This window comes from Daphnia magna, linkage group LG10, assembly GCF_020631705.1.
Source record: "Daphnia magna isolate NIES linkage group LG10, ASM2063170v1.1, whole genome shotgun sequence".
Taxonomy (NCBI): domain Eukaryota; kingdom Metazoa; phylum Arthropoda; class Branchiopoda; order Diplostraca; family Daphniidae; genus Daphnia; species Daphnia magna.
This window is the reverse complement of record NC_059191.1, coordinates 5,399,226-5,423,749: the sequence shown is the minus strand read 5'-3', so window position 1 is coordinate 5,423,749 and position 24,524 is coordinate 5,399,226. Positions and strand designations below refer to the sequence as shown.

At 40.2% G+C, this 24,524-nt stretch overlaps 2 protein-coding genes, 1 long non-coding RNA gene and 3 pseudogenes across 4 annotated transcripts; 5 read left to right on the top strand and 1 right to left on the bottom strand.

Moving 5' to 3' along the window:
• Positions 1-3,448: 3,448 nt before the first annotated feature.
• LOC116935834 lies at positions 3,449-5,596 on the top strand. Of its 2 annotated transcripts, XR_004401457.2 has the most exons (4): positions 3,449-4,890; positions 4,958-5,058; positions 5,112-5,185; positions 5,246-5,596. It is a non-coding gene; the product is annotated as an uncharacterized LOC116935834 (long non-coding RNA). The 2 variants fall into 2 exon arrangements; XR_004401456.2 differs by having other exon boundaries at positions 3,451-5,058.
• A 4,736-nt stretch (positions 5,597-10,332) lies between these two features.
• On the top strand, positions 10,333-13,001 carry LOC116935821 (annotated as a pseudogene).
• Positions 13,002-13,046: 45 nt separating this feature from the next.
• Positions 13,047-15,311, top strand: LOC116935830. The gene has a single exon (XM_032943060.2). The coding sequence runs from the start codon at positions 13,047-13,049 to the stop codon at positions 15,309-15,311; it is 2,265 nt and encodes a 754-aa protein (XP_032798951.2).
• Positions 15,312-15,352: 41 nt separating this feature from the next.
• On the top strand, positions 15,353-16,260 carry LOC123476850 (annotated as a pseudogene).
• On the top strand, positions 16,240-17,236 carry LOC116935820. Its single transcript, XM_045179735.1, has one exon. The coding sequence runs from the start codon at positions 16,368-16,370 to the stop codon at positions 17,145-17,147; it is 780 nt and encodes a 259-aa protein (XP_045035670.1). The 5' UTR covers positions 16,240-16,367; the 3' UTR covers positions 17,148-17,236.
• A 739-nt stretch (positions 17,237-17,975) lies between these two features.
• Positions 17,976-18,928, bottom strand: LOC116935829 (annotated as a pseudogene).
• Positions 18,929-24,524: the final 5,596 nt, after the last annotated feature.

Genomic DNA, 24,524 nt, shown 5'->3' with positions numbered 1-24,524 from the left:
CACTGGTTCTCATTCTTGTGAACAGGTTACTCCATTAGCTCAGCCCAATAATGAGCTTAACACACCTCTATCTCAGTCCGAGACCATCACTCCAATATAACCAGGTTCAACTCCAGTGATCTCTCCAGTGCCTTACGTGCATGTTAAAGAATTAAGACTTCGGCCACAAGTTATTCATGCAGCTCCAATGGGTGCACGACCGAAATCAAGAAACCAGCTTGGAAGAACACGCATTCTGACTGACAGCCCACAAAAATGTTATTGAGAAAGATCATAAAAAAAGATGAAAAAGAAATGAAACGGATTATGAAAGAAAGATATGGGGAACAAAGAAGAAAGAAGAAAACAACGAAAAGTGAGTTTCTAGCGAAAGAAAATATAACTAATTAAAAAAGAAAGTCTAATGAGGAGAAAATAGAGTCTGATACGGAAATTGAGGCATCCTGTTTCTCTCATATTACAAAAATTACAAGATATGGGCACGTTGTCAAACAACACACAAAAAAAGTAACTTCTAGATCTATTCTTAGCGTCATTTTCAAGCCCAGTTAATTTAAACCTGTTAAATGCCTTCTCGTACCTTCTACAACAACCCTGAAAGAAATGTTTGCCCAAAATTGAATCACTAGCCTTGTGAAATTGCATTTCTCGTCATGTCCTTCAATATGCCACTTGAAAAATTTCCAAGAAATAAACCCGTTATAGTTTTCCAAAAACGACTATTATGCTTATATATTTTACAATAACTTATTCTTACCTTAGTTTTCCAACAAAACTAGTTCGTGAATTTGAAAAGAACGTGTCAGTTATTAAAGGTATACCAACTTTCCGGCTTTCCAAAGGCTGTATATTACGTTTGAATTTTGTGCTACTATTTGGCTCCGCCTAAGCCCCTACTCATTACGTCCCTTCCCTGTCCAATGTTACCCATCGGATTTGTCCAAAGTGACCTTCTTCCACTATCCTCCGCTAAACTTATTATTACGTTTCAACAGTATGAGACAAAATAAAAGTTTTTCTTCCATAATATAGGCCATTGAATTGCCTATCAAACGATATACCTATAAACATGTTAACTGATAACTGATAACTGATATTTTTTACACCGGGTAATTGAAGGTGAAGGAAATTTCAAATTTTTCACGTTTTTTATTATTTCTTCAATGACTGTGAAATTTACAGCCAGAAATTAATTAAACTCCGCACAATATAGCATTACGCTTTACACGACAATATATTACAAACGTAAATTTTTCAAACTATTTTCACTATTTTTACCTACACTGTCCAACATGGAACGGTGTCCAAAATGGGTCCGGTCTCCCCTACCCACTTGCATTGCAACAGAAACAGAAAGTTTGATGACATTTTACTTCGAATTTGGCCTACATTTATACACTAACTGCATTTCTTTGCACATTTCCAATGTTTGTTCTGCGAAAACATTGATTTTCGATTTAAGATTATTCTCGTTCAAATATGTACTACACCTTTTACGGTCTATTAAATTCAAAGCCATTTCTACGTAATATTTATCACAACGTTATGTGTAAATAGGGTTATGACAAAAACAATGCCATGTTGCAAATTCTAATTATGTGTTTATTATGAACATAATAAAAACATGAAAAATAAAAAAAAACTTGTGGCAACATTTTATAATTCAAATTCAAAATCATCCAAAAAAACCATAAAAACATTCCCATAGTAGGTAAGGATCGCCAATTTCACGGGGTTAAGACTTAGAATGGGGTTTAGCCATTTGAACAAAGTACTGACAGGTGTGGGAAAAACGTGACACACCTGCGTCTGTTCCCTATTTCGCCACAGATTTAACTGTCTGTCAGACACCATCTAATTAAGTTTTCATGCTCCTTTTTAACATTATTCACCGTAAAAAAATTTGATTTTTCACTAAAACCTCGGCCCCTTTGGGAGGCTAAACTCCCGAACAACCACTCTAACAGCATACAGACGGCAATTTCTTATCTTTTCTCATTGAGATGAAGCGAACTAACTATCAAAACCTTTTTAAAACTAAAGTATTAATCGTTTGGCTCACCGGCTTTTGGACTATAAGATTTGAATTACATTAATTAAAACTATATACTTAATATGATTTGTAACTTTATATTATTATTTTATGTTATGTATCACAATATTTGTGGCAAGTGTTTTATAATATATTAAAACTCTATTATTCTACATGCAAATCGGTAAATTTTAAATTGTAAAAAAACCAATTCAAGTTTCTTTTCGCAAATAGCGAACGAAGTTGTATTCGACGTTCTATAGATGTAAAAACGCTGTCCATATAAAAAACCTAAAATTTTGGACATCCGTGGAATATCCAAAAAGTATCTGGCTACCCAAGTCAGATTTGCGTCCCCACGGAAAACCCCCTGAATGTTCGCTTTGCTTACATCAACGATATTCTAAATTTTATGTCCATGGAACATCCAAACCGTCTCGAAAAACTGCGGAAATAGCTCAGAGGCTCAAACGTACTTAGGATTTTCCTAGGACGAGCTGTGCTATTAGGTTTTTTCCCTCCTTATATTCGTTGTCACCCCAAAAGAAAAGTTGGGTACCGTTTGGATCAGTTTTGGGAACCTTGGTCCCTCCTAACTAGCGACAGGTGGGTTTTGGATTCGAAATGAGTCGTTCGAAAACGTGCTTTTTCAGTCAAGGCCAGGAGAAAACATGGAAATGTTTCCAGTGTTTGCTGTTGCTGTTGTTTTTCATTCGTTAAACCTAAACTAGAAAAGAAACAAGAATTTCATGGGATTCAACCACGAGATTCACGCGCAATAGACAGTTTCTTCTACTTAACCAATTTTTACAAACTGAAAAAATCTATTTCAGATTATTATTTAACCTAATCTATTTAAGAAATGCTTACAAAGTTCAGCCCAATGCTACACTGTTTATTATGCAAAACTAGAATTTAAAAAAGGGTCAAAATAAACCTTCTCATGTGAGACATGATTTATTGTCAAAACGAATATTTCTTAAGTGCGTTTTATACCATATGATTTAGAACAAGTAACTTTATTTGGCTGTTATGTGGGTTAGAAGACCCCCTCTTCCCTAAGTAACAAAGTGTAACAAAATTATGAACCCCCCCTGAAAATAGTAACAATTTCTATCACGAACCCACCCCCTTTAGTTAAAAAAATGCTTTTTTTACTAAGGAAAAATATAACTAGCCCATTCAAATCTTGATCTGTACTTAAAAACCCTTTTTTGCATAGTGATATCAATTACAGTACTGATATATCTTAGTAAATGACAAAAAAAGCGACCATTCATCGTTAATCTCCCAAGTGCTTGAAAAATGTTGTTCTAATGGAACAATAGTAACAGGGGTTTCTCTAAGAGAAAAGTTCCTATTGAATCCTCCCAGCAGATCGACGTCTTCTTCTTTTGCCCACTCAGCTTCTTTGATGCTTAATTCCTCTTGCGCAAGAAATACCATGAGCTCCCGTGGTCTTCTTGCAGCAATACGGATTAATTGCACTCTTGTGTTGATAGTGGCAAGCGATCATTCGAATGTTGAGCGGTCACGTGAGTTTTCAATATTACCTTGGAAGAAAATAGACTGAGTATTTTTTGCAAATCCTATCTAACAGTTGAGACTGAATACTGGGGTTGTACAGGTCATAAGGCAGTATTTTGAACGATCGGGTTGAACGAGGAAGAAGTGAATTGATTGAAGGTTGCAGATTCCAGAAAGCAAACAGTGATGGAAACTTGTGATTTTGGAAATCAGAACGCTCTGGTGCTTTCAAGCTATCCGGCTAATGGAATAATGAAATTGGCGGTGGAAGAAATCGCACAGGAATGATGGAAAAGTATGAGCTTCGGGGAGGAGAACAGCAATCGGCATCTAAGCATTTCGCAATCTGAGTATAATTTTGACTCGTGCGTATATGGTTGGCAAACCAAATTTGGCTTGGCATTTTCATCAATTGATCCGATGTTAAAGAGGGGTCATCAGGATTTATATACTGAGCAATTGCAGGCTGGTTATCTACTAAAACATTAGACCAGATTTCAGCCAGTAGATTTCCTGAATGGACAAAGTTTATCTTTTTTAGATCGGCATCTGTAGTTTTTCCGGACGAATCTAGATGGGAGCCAAAGTGGGTATGATCCAAAACTAATCCAGCGTGCTCAAGGCTAAGTGGAGCCATTTTTCTTTCAACTCGATTGAACGCACTACGTCCAGGGGCCGTATTCCGAACTTGGCTTGATATTCGAGGGAGATTGGATCCCAAGCTTGGATTGAGTAATCCTAATCCTGACCAAGCCAAGCAAAGTTTGAAGAGAGAATTCTAAACACGAATTTATTGTTGATTGAGTTGGATTGACATTTTTGCTTGACTTGGACAAGCTTGGAAGGAGGGTCTTATTTCGACCAATCACGGAACGCGTTTCACGAGTTATTAGCAGACGAAACTACAACACCAAAAAAAGTCAACACAACAATTTTGGTCAGTTTGAAAAGTAGTGAGAAATGGCTAGCAATAACAAAGGAAAAGCTCTTAAGAAATCAGTTAATAAACTGATAAGTGTTTGTGAAAGTTCAGTTTCATTGAAAAACAGAATTGAATGGACTACCCAAGAAGAAAACTTAAACTTAACTTTATTTTATTGTCTATTCTGCATTTTATCAGCTGCCTTTTATTTTTTAGCACATTCTCCAAGGTGCCCACGATCATGCTGTAAGAACAGAAGAAAAAACTAAGGCATGGAATGAGATTCATGAGGCAATCAGTTTAGAGTTCCCCGATGGTGATCCAAAAAACTGTTCTCAAGTAAAGAAAAAATGGGACAATCTCAATAGAGAAGCAAGAACTGAGATTGCCAAGTATACCTCATCGATAAGTGGGGCAGGAAGTTTATTATTCTATCAGCATATTACAATTTTACTTAACTTGAAACGTTAACCTAGGTGGAGGCCCTGAATATCAATATAAGGAACCGCTTCACAAAAAGATTTTTGAAGATGTCGTAGGAGTAAACAATCCAGCAATAGTTAATGGAGGAATCGAAGTAAAACATTAAGCAGCTTTTCCATTTTCATCTATTAAAGATTTTTATTATAGGGAGGTGTAGAGAGTGAAACAGCTAGCAGTAGCTAGCATAGCGTCATAACAAGCGATGGGATTGTAGATATTACGTAAGTAACACAAAGTAAATGTTGTTTTTACTGACTGAAAGCTAATGTTGTTTTAAACAGGGATGATGGGACCGTTGTTTCAATCACTCCGACTCCATCAATGCCTGACAAAATATTAATAACTGAAGGTGTTAGTTGCAACGGCCGCTCTACACCCAAAACTACACGATCAACAATGAGTGCGACGAAGAAGAAAATTTTTCAGTTAAGTGACGAAATTGGAAACAAACGACTGAAAAGGGAAAGATTTATGTATTTAAACGTGTTGAGGGAAAGTAGAGCTCGTTTAGGGGTTCCTGTAACTATGGAAGAAGTACAGTATCCTGCACAAAAATCCGAACACCGATTTAATTTTTTAAAGCCACCTATTTGCGGAAAAAAGGGTTTTTATTTGTTTTTCTTTAATAGGGAGGGTAGACGATGGACACATAGGGCAGGGTTGGGTAAGTCTAGAAATTTTGTTTTTATGCCTTAAGGTATTACGCTTTAAGGCAAGTAACAGGTCGGGACATTTTTGCAACCCCCCAGGGTGATGTGTTTTTAAAAAACGACAGTTGGAAATGTTGGATTTTGGCTGTGTAATATTCCTTACACAAAATAAGTTAGAGAGCTGCCTGTGCACAATTATATCGATACCGATGGCATATGCGTAGAGCATCTGATTGCGACGCCGTAGATCAGTGTTTGATCCCCGATAAGGAATTGCGAAACATTTCTTATCAATATAATATTTTCATTCGAATATGCTGGGAATATTAATATTTTTAGAACGAAGTGAATTATTATTTTTTAAGTTATTTAATAAACAAAAAAAAACACATATTACTCGATGAAAACTTGTTTTATATATGAATGAGAATTTCTCGTAAGCAAACCACAATAATTCATCACCTTATCTGGAATCGAACATCGATTTCCAGCATCACATTCAGAAACGCTATACCTACGCCATAGACAACGACGTAAATATTCAAAGGCGGCTGGAACATAAGCTAAATTGTTTCGGTAAGCAACATTACCAAGCCCAAGCCCTAAATTTCCAACTGTCGTAAAAAAACACACACCACCCTGGGGGTTGCAAAAATGTCCTGACCCGTAACTTGCCTTAAAGCGTAATACCTTAAGGCATTTTTTTAGGTCTAGACTTACCCAACCCTGCCCTGTCTTGTCCATCACCCCGTCTACCCTCCCCCTTTACAAAAAAACAAAAAACCTGCTACCCCGCCAATAGGTGGCTTTAAAAAATTAAATCGGTGTTCGGATTTTTGTGCAGGATACTGTACCTGAAGACCTTTACGAAATAATGATGAATCTAAAAGAACATGTTTGATTGTTTGACTACTTCATGTACTTGACTTCTTGAATACATTTACATATGTCGTCAGTGTCTTCCAAACATTTTTAGCAATTCTTCTTCTCTTTTCAAAGCCAAGCCTTCGAGCTCTAGCATGTTGTTGAGTGGAAGGTTCAGGCGCGTTGTTCCTAGGCATCATGCATTCAAACAATTCGCCTTCTTCGATGTCAACATGTCAAAATCCGGTTGTTTTCTTGCTAAGGGAATATTGTTTAAAACAAAACGGGCCAATATAATTCAGAAAAAGAGATGTTCTAGATTATTTCTCATCAAGCCAAAACGTTTATAAATTTTTCGTATAAAACTTGCATGTACGTTGAGGTTGGACTCTTATCTCGCCATGTAAACAATGAAATCTGCATTTCACGGCTCCAAAAGCTCTTTCAATTTCACATCGAGTTCTTTTGTGAGACCGATTAAATTTTACCTGTGAAAAGAAATCAGACAATTCATCATTAGATATCATAAGTAAACAGTGCACTCAAATACACAATCTCTGTGAGCCATTATACTTCTTCATCGTTGGAAGGAATGTTGAACGGCGTGATAAGGTATGGGGTGCAACCATAACCGCTGTCGCCCAAAAGAAATCCTTCACCAAATTCCCCCTGAACACATTGTAGCCCCAGCGCACTCGTTTTAAACATGATTGAGTCATGTACACTGCCCGGTTTAGTGGCGTTTACACTAAGAAAGCGGCCATTAGCGTCACACACACTCTATTAAATAAAATCCGTAAGCTCTATATAATACATAAATAAACATCCTATTGATGCATACTTGTACGTTTATGGAGTGGTATCCTTTTTTATTTACAAATGCATATTCATGTTGATGAGGTCGTTGAATTCTTATGTGTGTGCCATCAATACATCCAATAATACCAGGAATTCTTGCGATTTCGGCGAATTCTCTTTTCAACTGAACAATACGAAATGATGCGAAATATGTTTTTAATCAATAAAAGACTACATCACTTACTTGCAATAAATTTGGAGGAAAATGAATATGGTCATGAGCAATCATACACAATGCTTTTGATACGTCATGAATTGAACGGCAAACTGTAGCCTAACTATATTTCAAAACATTTCCAACCACAGCTTGGAATTTTCTGGTCCCATAAAACTGAAGGGCAATTAACACTTGATCAAAAGGAATAATTCTCCGTTAAGCTTTAGTAATTCTCACTTTACGAAAAGGTGTCAATAAATCTAGTTTCATCAACAGTAAAAAGTATATGAATTTTACGTAGAAACCAATCCATCAAATGAATTACCTGTGATGTACATGATGGATGGCTTATCAAACCGAAAGGTTTTCTAGTTTTCTCATCATCAAAAAGGTCAAAAATTTTTCTCCGTTGAGAATAAAATGTTCTAAGATTCCCAAGACGAATTTGTCGATCATTCTCATCTTCACTATGCGAGGTATTATCATCCGATTCCAAAAGCCAAAGATCTTCTTCAAACTCGTCAATTAAATTGAAGTCATTTATAGTAAAAATTATGAATCGCACTTTCACTTTGCACTACAGTAAACAACACGCCAAACAAAAAGTTCGTCTGCTTATATGTGCCAAACAGGCTTTTGAAGGAAGATTAGGTTTGAAAAATGAGCAAAATGTTTCCTTGAAAATATTGGATTGGAAGGACCAAGATTAGACCAATCATACTTTGGATTGAACCTAGATCTGTTCAGAATAGAGATTAAAGTATGCTTAGGATTGAACTACCAATCCTAAGCTGGATTGGGTTTCAAGCCAAGTTCGGAATACGGCCCCAGGAGCGTTGGTGACTTTTAGAAAATTATGAGCCACCACATCGATAACTTTTTGATATCTTAGGTTCACATCTGGTCCACCGTCCATTGAAGTTTTTATTTAAAATATACTTTAAAGGCATTTCAACGCGGTTTAAATACACTTTATATTTATCAGCAAATATTTCTACTGATTTTACAGCATTGTCTTGGCAATTTTCATCACGGACTGAAACTCAGACAAATCCAGTAGAGTATCAAAATCAAAGCCATGCTGAACAAGTGACGTAAATGAGGTATGCTTTGCTGAACGGATTGCGATTTACGTTGGATCAGAGTACCCAATTGCACTCGGATTGCCAGGCTCGTCTTTCTTAATGACAATCGCTATAAATAAAGGAATCAATAATGTATATTAATAATTAAGAATTTCTAAAAAAAACAAGGCTAGTTGAAATTATTTAACACCTCAATAAACAGAGGGGGTTAGTTTATGACTTGGTCCGACCACAAAGTCGTGGTCCGGAGGCCGAATTCTATATTCCATGTGCATGAGTAACGGAGCTTGTTTGTTAGCTGCCGATTTTCCTATGGGTACTCGAGGCTTATCGTCCTGTGATATGAAGAAAACTTTCTCGGGACCAAGAGCAGAGGCCACTTTTACTAATCGCCTAATTTTGGAGGCGCAGAAAATCCCATCTGGATGCTTGGTGTGTTGGTCGTTTTGAGCTCGGATTTGCCTCACGGGAAATTAGGTAATATGGCGTTTTCCCTCCCTATTGTTGCTCCTTTTAGGTTGAAGGCGAATATTAACAGCCGATATTTTTACATGAAATTCATCCTTGTTCAGTTGAGAAGTGGGATCATTCAGTGTCATAATACTACGATATAGTCCTTTCTGTCGTTTTTCATGAGCTGCAAACCATACATAGCAAGTTTGATAATTTCCTTCAAAAATTGTTCAGGAATAAATTTGTAATTAATACTACAATGTTTTATCTGAACTTCAAATGAAAAATTATTCTTACTGGTTGACCGGCTTCGATTGATGGTCGCCCTTTGATAGCTCGTTCAACTTCAATTGATTTTTTAATTCGGGATTTTTCTTGCATGCTTCTTCAAGTTTAATTTTTCTTTCTTATCTGAACTGTTTTGTCTCTTCTGGCGATTTTTCTTTTCAATTAGCTTTTTTTCTAATTCTTTGAGTTTCCTTTTTTTGTCTTTAAACTCTTTTTCTTCGCCTTGGGTTAACAAGCCTGTTGTTTTTCTTTTTAAGAGAGCAACAAGATCGACATTTAACACATCAATTTGGATTTGAATGTCGTTTTCAGCACGAGACGGAAAACTTCTTTCATCTGAAACAAGAAATAATGTACTAGGTCCAGCAACCGAGATTTTGGATAAATTCAATATCGTTGTTTTTGTGATTCTTCAAAATTGGAGACTTGTTGATCTGAGTAGGCAGTTGTTAAAAATATAGAAGCATTTTCCCCTTTTTTCTCCTTTGATAAATTTGTCAACTCTTTCAAACTTTCGTTAACTCTCGAGTTGAATGAAGATTTGGCTCCCTCTTTCCACTTCTTCCAATTGTTATTGGCTTCAATTTGACATAGCTTACCATCTTTTTCAGGATGAGCCGAGCAATATGCTTTGTAAAATTCATGATATAGTTTTTGATTGTCCATTTATAATTGAGACATTAAAAATGAAGTTTTGTGAATGCTGTTTGACTCATTAAAATATAGAAACAGATGACCATAAAAGAAGTCAACAGAGTCCTCTTTTTCAGAAAATTACTACTTTGCATGTAATTTTTTTTAACCACTAGATGGCGTTTGCAGTAGCTGAAATTGTACGTAACGCAGCGCAAAACTCCTCCCCCCCCCAACAGTAACGAATCGTAACATTTTATCCGACTACCTTCCTTCCCCAAACCTGTTACGTAATTTATGGACGTCCCCTTAGCTAATAGTCATCTCTTGCTCTTTCCCCATAACTTCCTTTACTGTCAAAGGCGTCATGTTTGGCGATAGATCAATAAATCGACAGTTCTTGTTAAGAGCTATCTATTTCTATAAAATTTTTAAAGTTTTGAGCTACAAATTACTTGCAATGATTTTCTTTTTCTTAACCTAAATTTGGCCTAAAACAACGAAAACGAAAACTCATTTGGGCATTTATCCTAACTTTTTCAGCTACAAACTCTGATTTTTAGAATCAGTGTGTTTTACAGCATCTAATCATGATTAAAAAGCAAATCTAGGCTTTATTCCGTATTGACGTATGAGTACAGCGGTTCACGATTCATAATAAATTGGAGAGAAAATTTGAGAAAAGGGTGTCTTGAACATTAATTTATTTAGTAACTGTTACGAATCAAAAAGATCCGTAAGAACGAGGGGGCAACGCCGGTTGCCAAGGGAACGCGAGCAGACGTTTTTTTGGGGCTTTTTTTTGGCTCTCGTGGCTGAGTTGGTGGACCTCGTGGGTGTGGCAGGTAGAAAGGCTCCCCTTTACCGACTTTCAAAGAGGCTAGAAATAAAACGGCTCGATCAACTAATCTAACGTGTTCCTTCTCTTATTTTCCTAAAAGCTCACTCTCCAGTAAGGTAATGATAATTAAGAATATCTGAAGACAAATTTATTAGCTATGAACCTTAACATTTGGTGCCGAAACCCGGGAACCAGGGACCTTTAGATTGAACTCGTTGCTAACCAGATATTTCTACAGGTACACGGATAGAGGCTCAAGCTACATATCTAGTAAAATTGTCGAAGAGTCAAGATCGTACAGACTCAAGTCAATACGTGTTCATCAGGTAATGAAATATTTAAAGCACGTTATTCGAGTCGCAAGTTAACGAGGTCTGTTGAAGGAAAGACCCGAATCGTCCAGGCTTCGCCGCCTTGAATTAAGTCGCACTGCCGGAAGGCTCGCTCGCTGTCAAATAATATCGTATCGGTAATTGTTAAACAGAATCGTTCGGCCATAAGGCAAGTAAAATAAACGTTCTCACGTAGGATTTCAGCATAATGTCGGACGCCGATGACTCGGAACTAGACGAAAACGAGTCGGAGGGACCCGAAGTGATTAAGAGGCTTCGGACGACGGCAAAAGCGAAGTTCACGAGATTACTAGCAACCATCTCGGCCCACATGGAAGGTGATGGCGAACAATCTGTCCTCAGAGTTCACCGCGACAACTTAAAGGAGTTGTATAGCGATTGCATCCGTCTACACACTGCTTACACGGAGAAAATACGCCCAGCAGATGAGGATTTGGCGAAGTCGAATAAGTGGTGTGAAGACTTGGACAAAATTTACAGAGACTTGTCGGCCAAGATTGAAGAATTTTCAAAGAGTAAGGAGGACAACGGTCCACTCAATCGGAGTGTTAGACAGATTGAAGCCGATATCCAAGCTAGGAAAAGGAAAGTCGAGGCGGAGCTTGAAGATTCCCAGATTGCGGAAGAACGAAGAGTTGCTGATATCCGTCGCAAGGCAGCGAGAGAAGAACGCGAGATGGAGCTGGAATTGGCCGCCGCCCAGGAATTCGAAAAAGAGCAAAGGCTGCATTCGACGCCCTTAAAGAAGACGGGTAGACTGACGTTCACCGGAGACTTCCAGTCAGATGACCAGAGCACGATCCAAAAACGGAACAACGATGTATCCAGCAGCCCTGTCGATACCAACGTCAGCAAAAACCTCGTTTTGGACGACTGGATCTACAAACCCTTCACCTTACCGATGCCTGGGGCGGAAGGCCAACAACTTGTCACAATGGCCATGCTTCCAAACCTTCCGCAATTCGGTGGTGACTCAAGGGAATGGCCAATGTTCATTCAGTCGTTCAAAAGCATGGTTCATGACGTTTTCAACTCGGACGCGCAGCGATTGGCCATGTTGCATTCGCGACTAGCACCACGGTTACGTGAAGGAATGAGCCAGGTTCTCACAGCCCCAATGGCTTATCGTGAGGCCTTACAGGAATTACATCGAAAGTACGGCCATCCCCACCTGGTCGTCCGGAGTTATATCCAGGGTTTAATGGAACTCCCTTCAATCCGGGAGGGAGAAGATGTTGACAACTTCTCCGCCAAACTGCATGGAGCAGTAGCAACCCTCGAAGCGTCCGGCTACGGCCATGAGTTAAATTCCAGTGTTGCATTGAACGGAATAGTAGCCAAGCTTCCGCCTTCGATGGTAGCGCGATGGGGACGCCGCGTAAACCGACTTTTACCTCGGACTCCCACGTTGCGTGATCTAGACGTCTGGGTCGAAGAGGAGATGATGAGCGTTAAAAATGTTCGTGAAGTAAAAGTGAACTACTCAACACCACGGCGGATATCGAATGTCGCCCCGCGTCGAGCACCGCCGCCATTTCAGCCGACGATAAACTTTGTTGGAGAAAAGGAGAAGGAGACGCAGAACGAAAAGGGAGAAACGATAAGTGAAAATAAGTGCACTGTCTGCAAAACAACACCAGGACATCGCTTTGCGGCGTTGTGTCCGAAATTCATCGCGATGGAACCAACATCAAGAGCGCAGACAGTTTTTGATTTAGGCAATTGTTTCCGCTGCCTTGGCCGCAATCACAGCAGCCACGAATGTCGTAAGGCTGACGCGATCTGCGGGATACAAAGATGCAATCAACGCCACCACACCCTACTCCACGGAGCGGATCGAGTGGCGAGAAAATGACTAGACGTAGAAGTGAATGCGGTTGGCCTCGGAACCGCCCAAAGAATGATCACGCTCCCCTTGTACGCGTGGGTCGCCGTGTGGAACAACAACAAGATGCTGACTGTTTTGGCCCTACTAGACTCTGGGTGCACGACGACCTTAATCACGCAAGAAGTGGCTGAATCTTTAGGACTGAACTGCAAGATGGTACAATGCCGTCTAACCACCTTCCATGGAAATGACCCGAAAATACCAGTGAGTTCCTCTAGGTGCCGCGTTACACCGTGTGGAAAAGAGACACCATCGTTCAATATCTCGCGCGTTTTGGTGGTGCCAAAGTTGAAAGTAGCTGACGTTTACGTGGATTGGCCGAGACTGAAGAGGAGATGGCCTCATCTTCGCAAATTAGACATCCCTGCGATTGATACAAATCGAGTAGGCTGCTTCATCGGAACCAACGTACCAAAGGCACTTCTGCAGCTGGAAAACCGAACGTTAAGCGAGGAGGAACCCATCGGAATATTGACACAATTCGGTTGGTCTGTGATCGGCGAGATACCAATCACATGTATGGGCGAACGGCTAGAGAATTGTCAGGCCTTATCGCTTCGAGAGGACAAGGCCGACGAGGCTATCCAAGAACTGTGGACGCCAGAATTCTTCACGTCGAGAGCTGAGCGTCAAGCGTACTCAAACGAGCAAGAAAAACGCGCCTTGAAAATACTGGAGACAACCGTTCGATATCTTGGTGATCGATACGAAATTGGCCTACCATGGAAGTCGGACGACGTCTACCTCCCAAATAATCGTGCCAGCGCCCTCAGGAGATTGTATGCAACAGAGAGCCGATTTCAACTAGATGCCGAGCACGGTCGTCGCTACACGAAAGCCATCGAGGCCAATATGAAGAATGGATTTGCCAGACGTTTGACGAAAACTGAACTCGAAGGTCCCATTGGTAGGACGTGGTACGTGCCGCATTTCCTGGTAACCCCTCAAAACAAGCCAGACAAGCCACGACTAGTGTTTGATGCAGCCAGCCGACACAACGGCGTAAGCCTTAACGACGCCTTGATAAATGGACCGTCGTTGTTAACCGACCTTCATGACCTACTAGTGATCTTCCGCGAACGACCCTGTGCTGTCTCAATGGATATAGAAAAAATGTTCCTTCAGGTGCGTGTTAAGGAGGAGGATCAATCCGCATTCCGCTTTCTGTGGTGCAGCCCAGGTAGTGGCGGCCCGCCAATGGAGTTCCAGATGATGGTTGAGATATTTGGTGCTTCCTCGTCCCCTACGTCGTGTGCGTTTGTTTTACGACAAACAGGAAAAGACAATCCCGCTTACGGTGACGTTTCAGAAAAGATCATTACCAATTTTTACGTCGACAATTATCTTGACTCGTTTGACAACGTCGCAACCGCAGAAAGAACTTGTCATCGCTTGACGGAGCTGCTAAAAAAAGGAGGCTTCAGACTGACACATGTCATGACCTCATCGATGGAGCTTTGGTCATCTTTTCCCCCCGAAGAGCGAGCTGGCCCAGAGTTGAATGCCGACCTGGACGGACTACCGATGGAGAGGACGCTAGGGCTTTTGTGGCGAGGCGAATCTGACACCTTTTCGTTTACACTAAACGTCGGGCAGGAAGCAACCAGTAAACAACAAATCGCCAGCGCCGTCGCGAGTATCTTCGATCCACTGGGGATTTTGGCTTGTGTGACCATCGTATCAAAAATAATCTTGCAAGACGTTTGGCGGCTGGGGAAAGACGGGCGGCCTGGTAAAGAAGCGGATTGGGACGATGACCTACCGGAATGCATTAGAGAAAGATGGCGCGCATTTACGAGAACTTTAAAAAATTTAGAAGAACTGCGGGTGGTGCGCTGTTTGCGACCAGCCGACTTCCGACCGGAAGAAACTAGATTCGAGTTGCACGCCTTCACAGACGCGTCGGAGCGTGCATACGCAGCGGTGGTTTATCTCAGGTCAGTTTGTGGAAAGCGAATTCACGTGAGCCACGTAACGGCGAGATCAAAGGTTGCTCCACTAAAGCAGCAGTCAATTCCTCGCCTCGAACTTCTCGGCGCCGTTCTTGGTTATAGGCTGGCCCAACACGTCAAGAAGACTTTAAGGATTGAAATAGCGGCTACGACGTGGTGGACCGACTCCACCACAGTTCTTCACTGGCTAAGAAGCGAAGCCACTTTTTACCACGCCTTCGTAGCGAGCAGAAAAGAAGCTATCTTAGACGACAATGGCGCCATGTACCCGGACGGAAAAATCCAGCAGACGATGGGACCAGGGGGGTCCAAGGCGACCGCCTAACTGTATCTCATCGATGGATTGCTGGACCAGAATTCTTAAGAATGGACGAGGAAGGCTGGCCGAAAGACTGCAATATGCCACCAGAGACCGGGGACTTGAAGAAATTCACGCGATGGTAAACGTCATTGACGTCGATTCGGAAAATCAGTGTCTTTCGGAAGCTAAGTCGCTATCAAGCTTGGTGTGGGCCGTCGTAGACAGGCGCTGGCGAAAACCAGACACCTACGACGAAAGCGAATACAAGGCTGCATGGATCGCATGCGTTCGCAGCGCTCAGAGAGAGTATTTCCGACTAGAGATCGCTGCCTTGGAGGCAGGAAAACCACTACCGAGATCGTCGCCGCTCCTGAAATTGGCACCATCGATCGATCGTGAAGGAATTCTTAGAGTCGGTGGACGACTGAACAATGCAGCTTTGAGCTACGATGCTACACATCCACTGATCCTTTCCAACAAAGGACCTTTTACCCAGTTGATCATCGCAGACGCCCACGAGCGGGTTCATCACGCTAAAACCGAGCGTACACTTTCCGAGGTTTTGTCGAAATTTTGGATAACGAAAGGGAGAAGAGCAGTACGAGCCTTCGTCGAACGCTGTTTAACCTGTCGAAGAGAGAGAAGCCGACCTGTCCAGCCTTTCATGTCCGCCCTTCCGGCCGATCGTCTTCGACCATTCCTGCCGCCATTTACGCATGTCGGCGTGGATTATTTCGGTCCTCTTTTTGTCGTAGTAGGCCGACACGTAGAGAAACGTTATGGATGCTTGTTTACGTGCATGATCACCCGAGGCGTCCACATTGAATTATCCACAAAGATGGATACCGATTCGTTCTTGATGGCTTACCGACGCTTTGTGGCAAGACGAGGAACACCAAAAAAATATATAGCGACAACGGCACTAATTTCGTCGCTGGCAAAAAAGAGTTGGAACAAGGAGCGGCCCGGATAGCCGACCAACAAGAATTTTCACGTCGTGGGCATTCCATCTCAATCCACAGCGCCACCGGGGATGATTTGGTGGCGGAGGAGATCGAACTGCGAGAGGCCCTTGACCGGATGGCTAAAACTGCCGAAATAAACAAGAAGATGGCCGAAGAAGGGGTTAGCTGGACATTTTCACCACCGCTGGCACCACATTTTGGAGGGGTGTGGGAGCGTCTTGTTCGATCCGCAAAAACAGCCCTACGTGTCGTATTGCGTTCTCAAACCGTTTCCGAAGAGGTTTTAATCACGTTACTGGTCGAAGTGGAGGCCATGATGAACGCCCGTCCCCTCACTCATCTGAGTGTCGACCCTCGAGACAACAGCCCGATAACGCCCAATCATTTTTTGCTTCTTAGGGCGCACCCTCACGTACCACCTGACGTTTTTGAATATTCCGGGAGTTTGTCGCGACGAAGGTATCTAGCTGCACAAGAGTTAGCTGAGTCCTTCTGGCGGCGATGGCTGCTGGAATATGTTCCAGCTTTAACGGAGAGGAAGAAAGGATGGACCGAAAAGCGCAGAAACGTACAAGTTGGCGACGTGGTACTTCTGATAGAAAAAGACACCCCTCGAGGAGAGTGGCCCATCGGCGAGGTGACGGAAGTTATTCCATCTGGAACCGAGGGAGATGACACTGTACGGGCCGTACGAGTTCGCACGAAGAAAGGGGAATACCGAAGACCGGTTGTGAAGTTGTGTTTACTAAAAAACGGTAGAAGAGAAAGGCCTCGAACAAGCGGTGGACGGTGTTACGAATCAAAAAGATCCGTAAGAACGAGGGGGCAACGCCGGTTGCCAAGGGAACGCGAGCAGACGTTTTTTTGGGGCTTTTTTTTTGGCTCTCGTGGCTGAGTTGGTGGCCCTCGTGGGTGTGGCAGGTAGAAAGGCTCCCCTTTACCGACTTTCAAAGAGGCTAGAAATAAAACGGCTCGATCAACTAATCTAACGTGTTCCTTCTTATATTTTCCTAAAAGCTCACTCTCCAGTAAGGTAATGATAATTAAGAATATCCGAAGACAAATTTATTAGCTATGAACCTTAACAGTAACCTATAAATTGTAAAACAATTTTAAAATAATTAAAGGGATATAACCAAGGGCTACACTAGTCTGTCTCACTTTTAGGTTCTTTTTTTTACGGCCTTCGAAATTGGGTTGCGTTTCTTAATATGAAATCTAAATCCAAAAAATAAAATTTAAAAACATTTTTGCACATACTCCACCACTTGATAAACATGTTTTTTTACCTAAAAATAAAAAAACAATAAAAAAGAAAACTTTGCTTATCAGGAGTTGGCTTTTTAACATTAGCTGTAGTATAGTGTTCTTGTTAATTACTCTAAATTTAAATTAAATGAAACAAAAACTTGAAACCCCACTCGCGGTTTAAAGTGTCCCTTTATGAAATTTACCAGCAATTACAGCGTGAAAAGGATAAGAAGCTTAGTTTTTCGCGTTAGAATTTGATACTTCATTCCTGTACTGCTCCAGTACTTGAAATAGCACCTGCTGTTCGTTTTTGTCGATACTGACATCTTTAAAATCACTCATCAACTTTACAGAGCGTTCAGCGCTATCGTTAACAACCTCAAAACCAACCACGGACAATTAACTCTAGTTTTCGGTACCCCACCATGCTCTTCCTGTACTTCACTGGTACTTGCATCCAGTCCAACTTTTCTTAACTTAAATTAAGAAGATGAAATAACAACCAGCTTCGGGAACCGATAAAATCGACGAGTTTATAGGGATAATTAATTGTCATAGGATCAATATCAGAAAATACAGGTTTTTGTGGTTTGAAAATTTTAGGGCGTTGATAGTTCAGTAGCTTTCGAACCATTTGTTGCCTTAACGAATCTTGAAGATCGGTATCGAAGATAGCAAAGACAACCTATTCTTCAGTAAGATACCATAGGTGGAGTAGAATGGACTTGACGCAAATATCAGAGGCCGATGGATCTTGAGTTCTGTAGAGCTTCATTAAGGACAAAAAGTGCATATCGCCTTCTGGTGAGCAAGTCGATAGCCGGGATCTTAGGAATGCGTGTGTGTAGTAAAGGGCTATGAAATCCGCCATTCTTTTCACGCCACTAAGCCCGGTCGACGACATTGCAAATCTTTTTGAGAATAGCTGGATTTTCAAATAATATATGGCGTAAGCCATAAAACGGGCGTGGTGATGAGCGCCTTTAACGAAAAAAGAAGAAAGATTGTTTTTAAATTAAACCCTGTTTAACTTTGAACTTTTCTTAATCAACCTGGTTTGTGGAAACTAAATGGATAGACAACACCGCCCAAGTAGACCAAAGTGAGTTCTAGCAGCTCTTTATAGTCGCTTTGAGGAAATACGTCTTCTTCCAGTATCCTAGTACCCCACTCGATTACAGAACTGGCCAAATTTTCCAAGTCGTTGCTTAGTCCACTATGATCTAGCATTTCCAAGTCCTCGAAAACGAAAATTATGTTTAAAAGTCATGTATATTATTAATTTACCTAAATTTGCTACCTCTGTCGATTTATCAAGATTGTTGAATTCTTTTTGAAAGCGTACACATAGTGCATCCGATGGACTGTTCCTGGCACCATTTATGTGATCTGCTACATGCTTCACATGTATTTCATAGACATGGTGTCTTCACGCTAACCTCATTATAGAACGACCCAGTGCCGATTCTATACTGACGCAACAGCCGGCATGTTTTCCCGTATTGGACGACGTTGTATCAAACACCATTCCTATTAAAAGCGTTAAACACTTCCAGCTATTTGACGTATCAATTACAACTGAACACTGCTGTGAGCCTGTTGAACGTTGGATCACTGGAGTCCCTAATAATTTTGGCTTTTCGATACTGGGTTTTCCGCTTAAAAGAACAATAAGTCTATCGCTTTGCCGGCCAGTCAAATATCTAAAAAGAAAACTTATTAATAAGATGAAAATTGTAGCTTCGGATGTTGATATTACCTTATTAACTTGGAGTCGAAATGTACTATACCAAACGGAGGTAAGTTTGAAACGAAAGATTCCTTTATCTCAGCCGCTGTAAGAGTACGGTTAATACGACGCTGACGATGAACCGTACTATTAGAAATTGACATTAGCAGATTCGAGTAAAGCTTTCTGTATTGCCGATTGATCTCGAACACTCAGGTGTCTTCGGTCTGATGTTGTTGATAAACATCTTGAGAGTGATCTTGGAACTTCTAGAGTAACGGAATGAGGCCTCGGTGTACTATTTGTACTTCTATTGAGAGTGGTTTCATCAACCTCGTCGCCTGATGAAATATCTTCTAGTTCGTCGTCACTGACTTCACTATCGCTTTGTTGTCCACTTGAAACGATTGATAGATCACTCTTACTTTTGACACCGGCTTTTCGGGCCATTTTTTTTCTCTCGCGGTTATAAGTAACAACATCCACTACTCCCATCGAACCCTCTTGAGGGTAAAGGCGTTGCATTTCCAGAAACTTATAATCTTCTTCCCAAACATCACTTTGCGTACTTTGCATTAGGTAATGTACATTGATTGGAGACAAATCAAAGAGACAATTTTGTATACCTTGGAACTCAATTATTTTCTTATCCCTTCTGGATTTTGGCACCTGCTTCAACTTAAGAAAACTTTCCCACAATTCGACGGTCATGTCAATACACTTCTTATCTGCTTTAATTGGAATTCCGGCTCTGGACCAAATAGGCTTTAGTTCATCAAGGAATACAGTAGAACACATATCTCGAGTCGGTAACAAATCGTTATTTGGTCGAATGTGAGTCTTTTTCACACTGCACCTTTCAATGGAAGTTTCGTTCCAAGAGAAAGACTGTAAGCACTACTATATCCAAGTATAGTATCTCTTAGTGAATTTCTAGTTTTCTTACCCCCCATTTTAGCGGCTCGTGTTCGGCTCGCGCGCGCTTGACTGACTTAACGTCCTTTCTTTTTCCCCATCCCTCGCTTTTTATGGAGGTTGCCAAGTTAAAATTACATGTGGGGTATCAAGTGTTTGTTTTATTTAATTTCAATTTGGAGTATTTAACAAGAACACTATACTACACCTAATGTTAAAAAGCCAACTCCTAATAAGCAAAAGTTTTTTTTTATTAAAAAAAAATTAGGTAAAAAAAACATGTTTATCAAGTGGTGGGGTATGTGCAAAATTTTTTTTTATTTCATTTTTTGGATTAAGATTTCTTATTAAGAAACGCAACCCAATTTCAAAGGTCATAAAAAAATTAAGAAAAGCCTAAAAGTGGGACAGACTAGGCTACACATGATTAAGAAATATAAATTTCAAAAATGGATGCAATACTTTGCTCACAAACCACGGGTGTGTAAAGCATCTGATCTGAGTAGGGAAATAAGAAAATTCATAAAAAAACTTGCCTAAAACACACAACGTGAACCTGGCGACAGCTACTAGCATCGCCCTTTGGCCAGTATAGGCGATCGCGGTCTTTACATTCTTGGTCTGTGTATTGAATAGTTGGCTATCGCCTATGCAGCTGCCGTTAAAGCACTTTCTGGTAGTGGTAGAGCGGCTGCAATTGTGGGGGAAAAAAATGTCTTTATTTTAGAATTTGGGCAAAAATCTGATTAGGTTGTTAAATTAAATTCACTGCCTTTTTGGTCGACATCTTCACACTGAGGACATGTCGTGGGTGTAAACAAAGGAACTGATGGAACCCCTGAAACCAATAATAAAAAAAAGACAGCTAAAATTGTGATAAACTGCACCAACAATTTTGTTTAATAAACAAAACCTTTCGTTTGCACGGCTCCATGAATACCGAGGAATTCAATGGGTAACTATTTTCTTGGGCGATTCCATTTTTCAGTCTACATGTAGTAAACAGTCCGATGACAGAAAGGACTTGAAGAATGCAATTTAAAATAACAATCGCCATAGAAGATTTTCCTACAATCTTTGCACTTAATACAAAATGGAAAAACCACTGCAGAAGAGCAGAGTTGGCAAAAAAGTTATAAAAGCCATAGTTTTTCCCCAATGACGCGAATGTTTTTTCAGCGCTATCCATCCATAGCCGATCCTCGTCATCTTGGTCCTTTTGGTTCTCTTAATCCTTTTTTTTACTCTTATCTCTACTTTTTTACAGCTCCATCTTTTTGATCATTGTAGAAATTTTCAGCAGTGCATCTTCTTTTACCTGGGTGAACCATTTCAAGAGCCCCTCCTTTTGTTCTAAGGATTAAAAATTTGTTATAACACCCACTAGAAAAATTTCTTACGCGTATAAAGATAATATTTTGTTTTTTTTGTAAAAGTGCGATATGATGCCGCAGGAAGGTAATGTGTACGTATGGTCTTCAAACACAATTTTTGCTTACGCATCTCAAATACGTAACAAATTAAATATTATCGCGTGTGAAAAGGGAGATTGTTTATTTCTTCGCAGAGATGAGTCATCCGCTCCTTGGACAACGTTGCGATCGTGGTGAAGAAATTATCGGGAGAAGTCCGCTTTAAGAAAGATACGCAGATACGCAGTCCGGAAGGGGAGTAATTCACGCGACGGTATAAAAAGCTGCCCCGAATCTGCGTAAGATGATTCTCCATCGGGTGAGCTCCCTGGGCTGGGCTCCGTTAGAGGAGTTCACTGGTTTCCCTAGAGGTCTTCAGACGCTTCTCCAACTTTTGGTAATGGTTATCCCGTTCGAGTAAAACCATTGTTTATATTTAAGTCATCACTTGTTGTATTCGTTTGTGCTTGTTCAAATACAACTCGTGTGACAATATGGTATTGACCAATCCAAAAATATAGGTAAATATGAAACCTCTTAGTTGTTGAGGATCTGCAAGACATACTGGGAAAGGATTCATAAAAGAACTTCTACGTCGAGCTATTGAATTAATATTTTAACTGCTGTTCCTTCTTCAGCAAATAGTTTTCTTTGATGACTGGTCTTTATGATTATCTTCAGAAGCTTTCTTCTTACATTTAATAAGGCGTCGAGGATTTCTTGGGAGCTGAGCGAGGGGAAAAGGTCACCCGGGCAGAGCAAGCTCGATACAACCCGTGTTGCGTTCGACAGCTTCAGCCAAGTTACCTTGTATATAGCAAATGAAAGAAGGTTTTGATATATTTAAATAAAAAGAAATTGTCTTTTTACTCCAGTCTTTATTGAGATTTTCAAATTTAAGTGCTTTGTTCTTTCGAAATTCAGTAGTAAACTTTTCAGATTTATGAGCTTTCTTCCTAGATTTTTTAGGAGCAAATTCATCCCACACAATAGTTTGTTTCCTGTTTTTTTTTTCTTTCCATTTCGATTTTTTTTCCCGAAATTTGAATGAGAAAAAAGCAGTCAAACATAAAGATGTCCAATCAGAAGACGAAACTGCAACTGAAACGCCATGCGTACAAATAAAAGAAAGTGTTGTTCCGTGATACCATGTAAAATCAGGCGTCGAAAAAGGGTTGTCCTATACGGTGGTTCGAAATTTTTTTTTCTGAATTTCAAAATTTCAATCAGCGGAATATCTTTCTGTGGTTATTAAAATAGGAAACCCAAAGTTTTATCGAAATTGCGCAATTAGACTTTCCCCGCCGTTGATTTTTGTCGAAAAAAGCACTTTTTTAGAAACCTTAGTGGTTATTTTGTTAATAACTTTTTTGTATTTTAAGCAAAGGCAATTAAAATAAATGGCTTAACTAAAGAACAAATTTGCTTTTTTGCAGTTTTTTTTTCATTGTCTGTGATATGTGGTTCTTGAGATAAAATTGAAATTGTATGTGATTCCCAGTCTTTTTTACCGTAAATGCAAATTGACACGCGTGGCGCTGCTAGTCACTAAGGAAATCGATTTTTCACCATTATAGAAAATTTTATTACATAAAGCTATACAGAATCTGTTTCGTCCTTTAATTTACTACGTCACACTGTTTTTTAATTTTCAAAGATTTCAAAAGGGTGTCTTGCAGCTTAAAAATAAGTTCCCTACGTTTTGGCCGCTAAAATTTTGCGTGAAATCAAAATTGCGGAAGATAACTCAAATGGTGGCGACCTTTTCGTACTGGACCTATGGAAGAAACAAACAGCGCGACACAATACTCGGTGAGAAAATACGTGTATTGCTAAGGACGGACGTCCTGTTATATAAATGAAAAACTGCACCATAGTTTTGATAAAATAATTCCTCCTGCGGAATTATTGTTCATGTATAGGGGGCACCTGCGTTGACCGTTGTCGAAGCGGCAAATATCAATAATTGAACTTCGATTGTCCTACGGAAATTTTCTTACTGTCTGGCGGGCTGAACTTATCCTCCTTCCGTTTAGTTTCAGCTCCAATTCCTCTTCGTTTCTGTTCGTCTCAACAGCTGTCTCCATACATATGTAAAAGCTGTCCGCTAGTTCCAATATCACTCTAACCGACTCCGGCCTTCTTTTTTTCGGTTAGTTATTTGATTCCTCCGTCCAACAGACTTCTATTTTCTTCTTATCGGCCTAATCGTTTTTCCCTGGGCAGTAGGATTCTCGTTTCCCTTCTACTGCTGTTCAATTGATCTTCACTGTTCCTCTTCGTCTTGTTCTCGGTTGTCCTTTTCCATTCGGTGAGCCTCACTTGTTGGAATTCCCGAAATGGAAAAGGAACAGGAAAATTGAAATGGGAACTATCAGAACCAAATAAAAAACTAAAGTAGGCCTACGTCCAAGAATTAACAAATCAATAAGAAAAGGTAAAACATATTTACAATATCATAGAAATGTTTTATTTTTTTATAATTATTTTGTTAACCAAAACTAACATTTGCACTAGCCAAAACTGTGCTAGAAGCAGCTGATTTTGACATAATAAAATCCTTTGATAAACTATCAATCCTCACAAATTTATCGATATATAACTTTTTATTTATTTAAATAATTCAATTGAATGCAAATCATTTAGAAATTAATTGAAAAAACATACATTTCATCAACCAGCTATGTATTAACAGATCAAACACATCATCACAAGATTTTTTAACTCAAACAGACAAGATAATAAATATATTGTCACGTACACGAATGTATGTGATCTGTGGATGTCTGATGTATGGCCTGAGTGCGTGTGTGTATGCTGGTATGCGTGTTAGTTTGTGTGTGTGTGTGTGTGTGAGAGAGAGAGAGAGAGAGAGTATATGTGTACGTCTGTGTGGGTGCGTGTGGGTGTGTGTCTGGCGTTAGAGTGGCGTTTGGAAACGTTACACAAGGTAACCTTCGACGAA

Excerpts from the sequence above, each read along its gene's own strand:
- LOC116935820 (XM_045179735.1), top strand. The coding sequence starts at position 16,368 with ATGGCTAAAACTGCCGAAATAAACAAGAAGATGGCCGAAGAAGGGGTT.
- LOC116935830 (XM_032943060.2), top strand. The coding sequence starts at position 13,047 with ATGATCACGCTCCCCTTGTACGCGTGGGTCGCCGTGTGGAACAACAAC.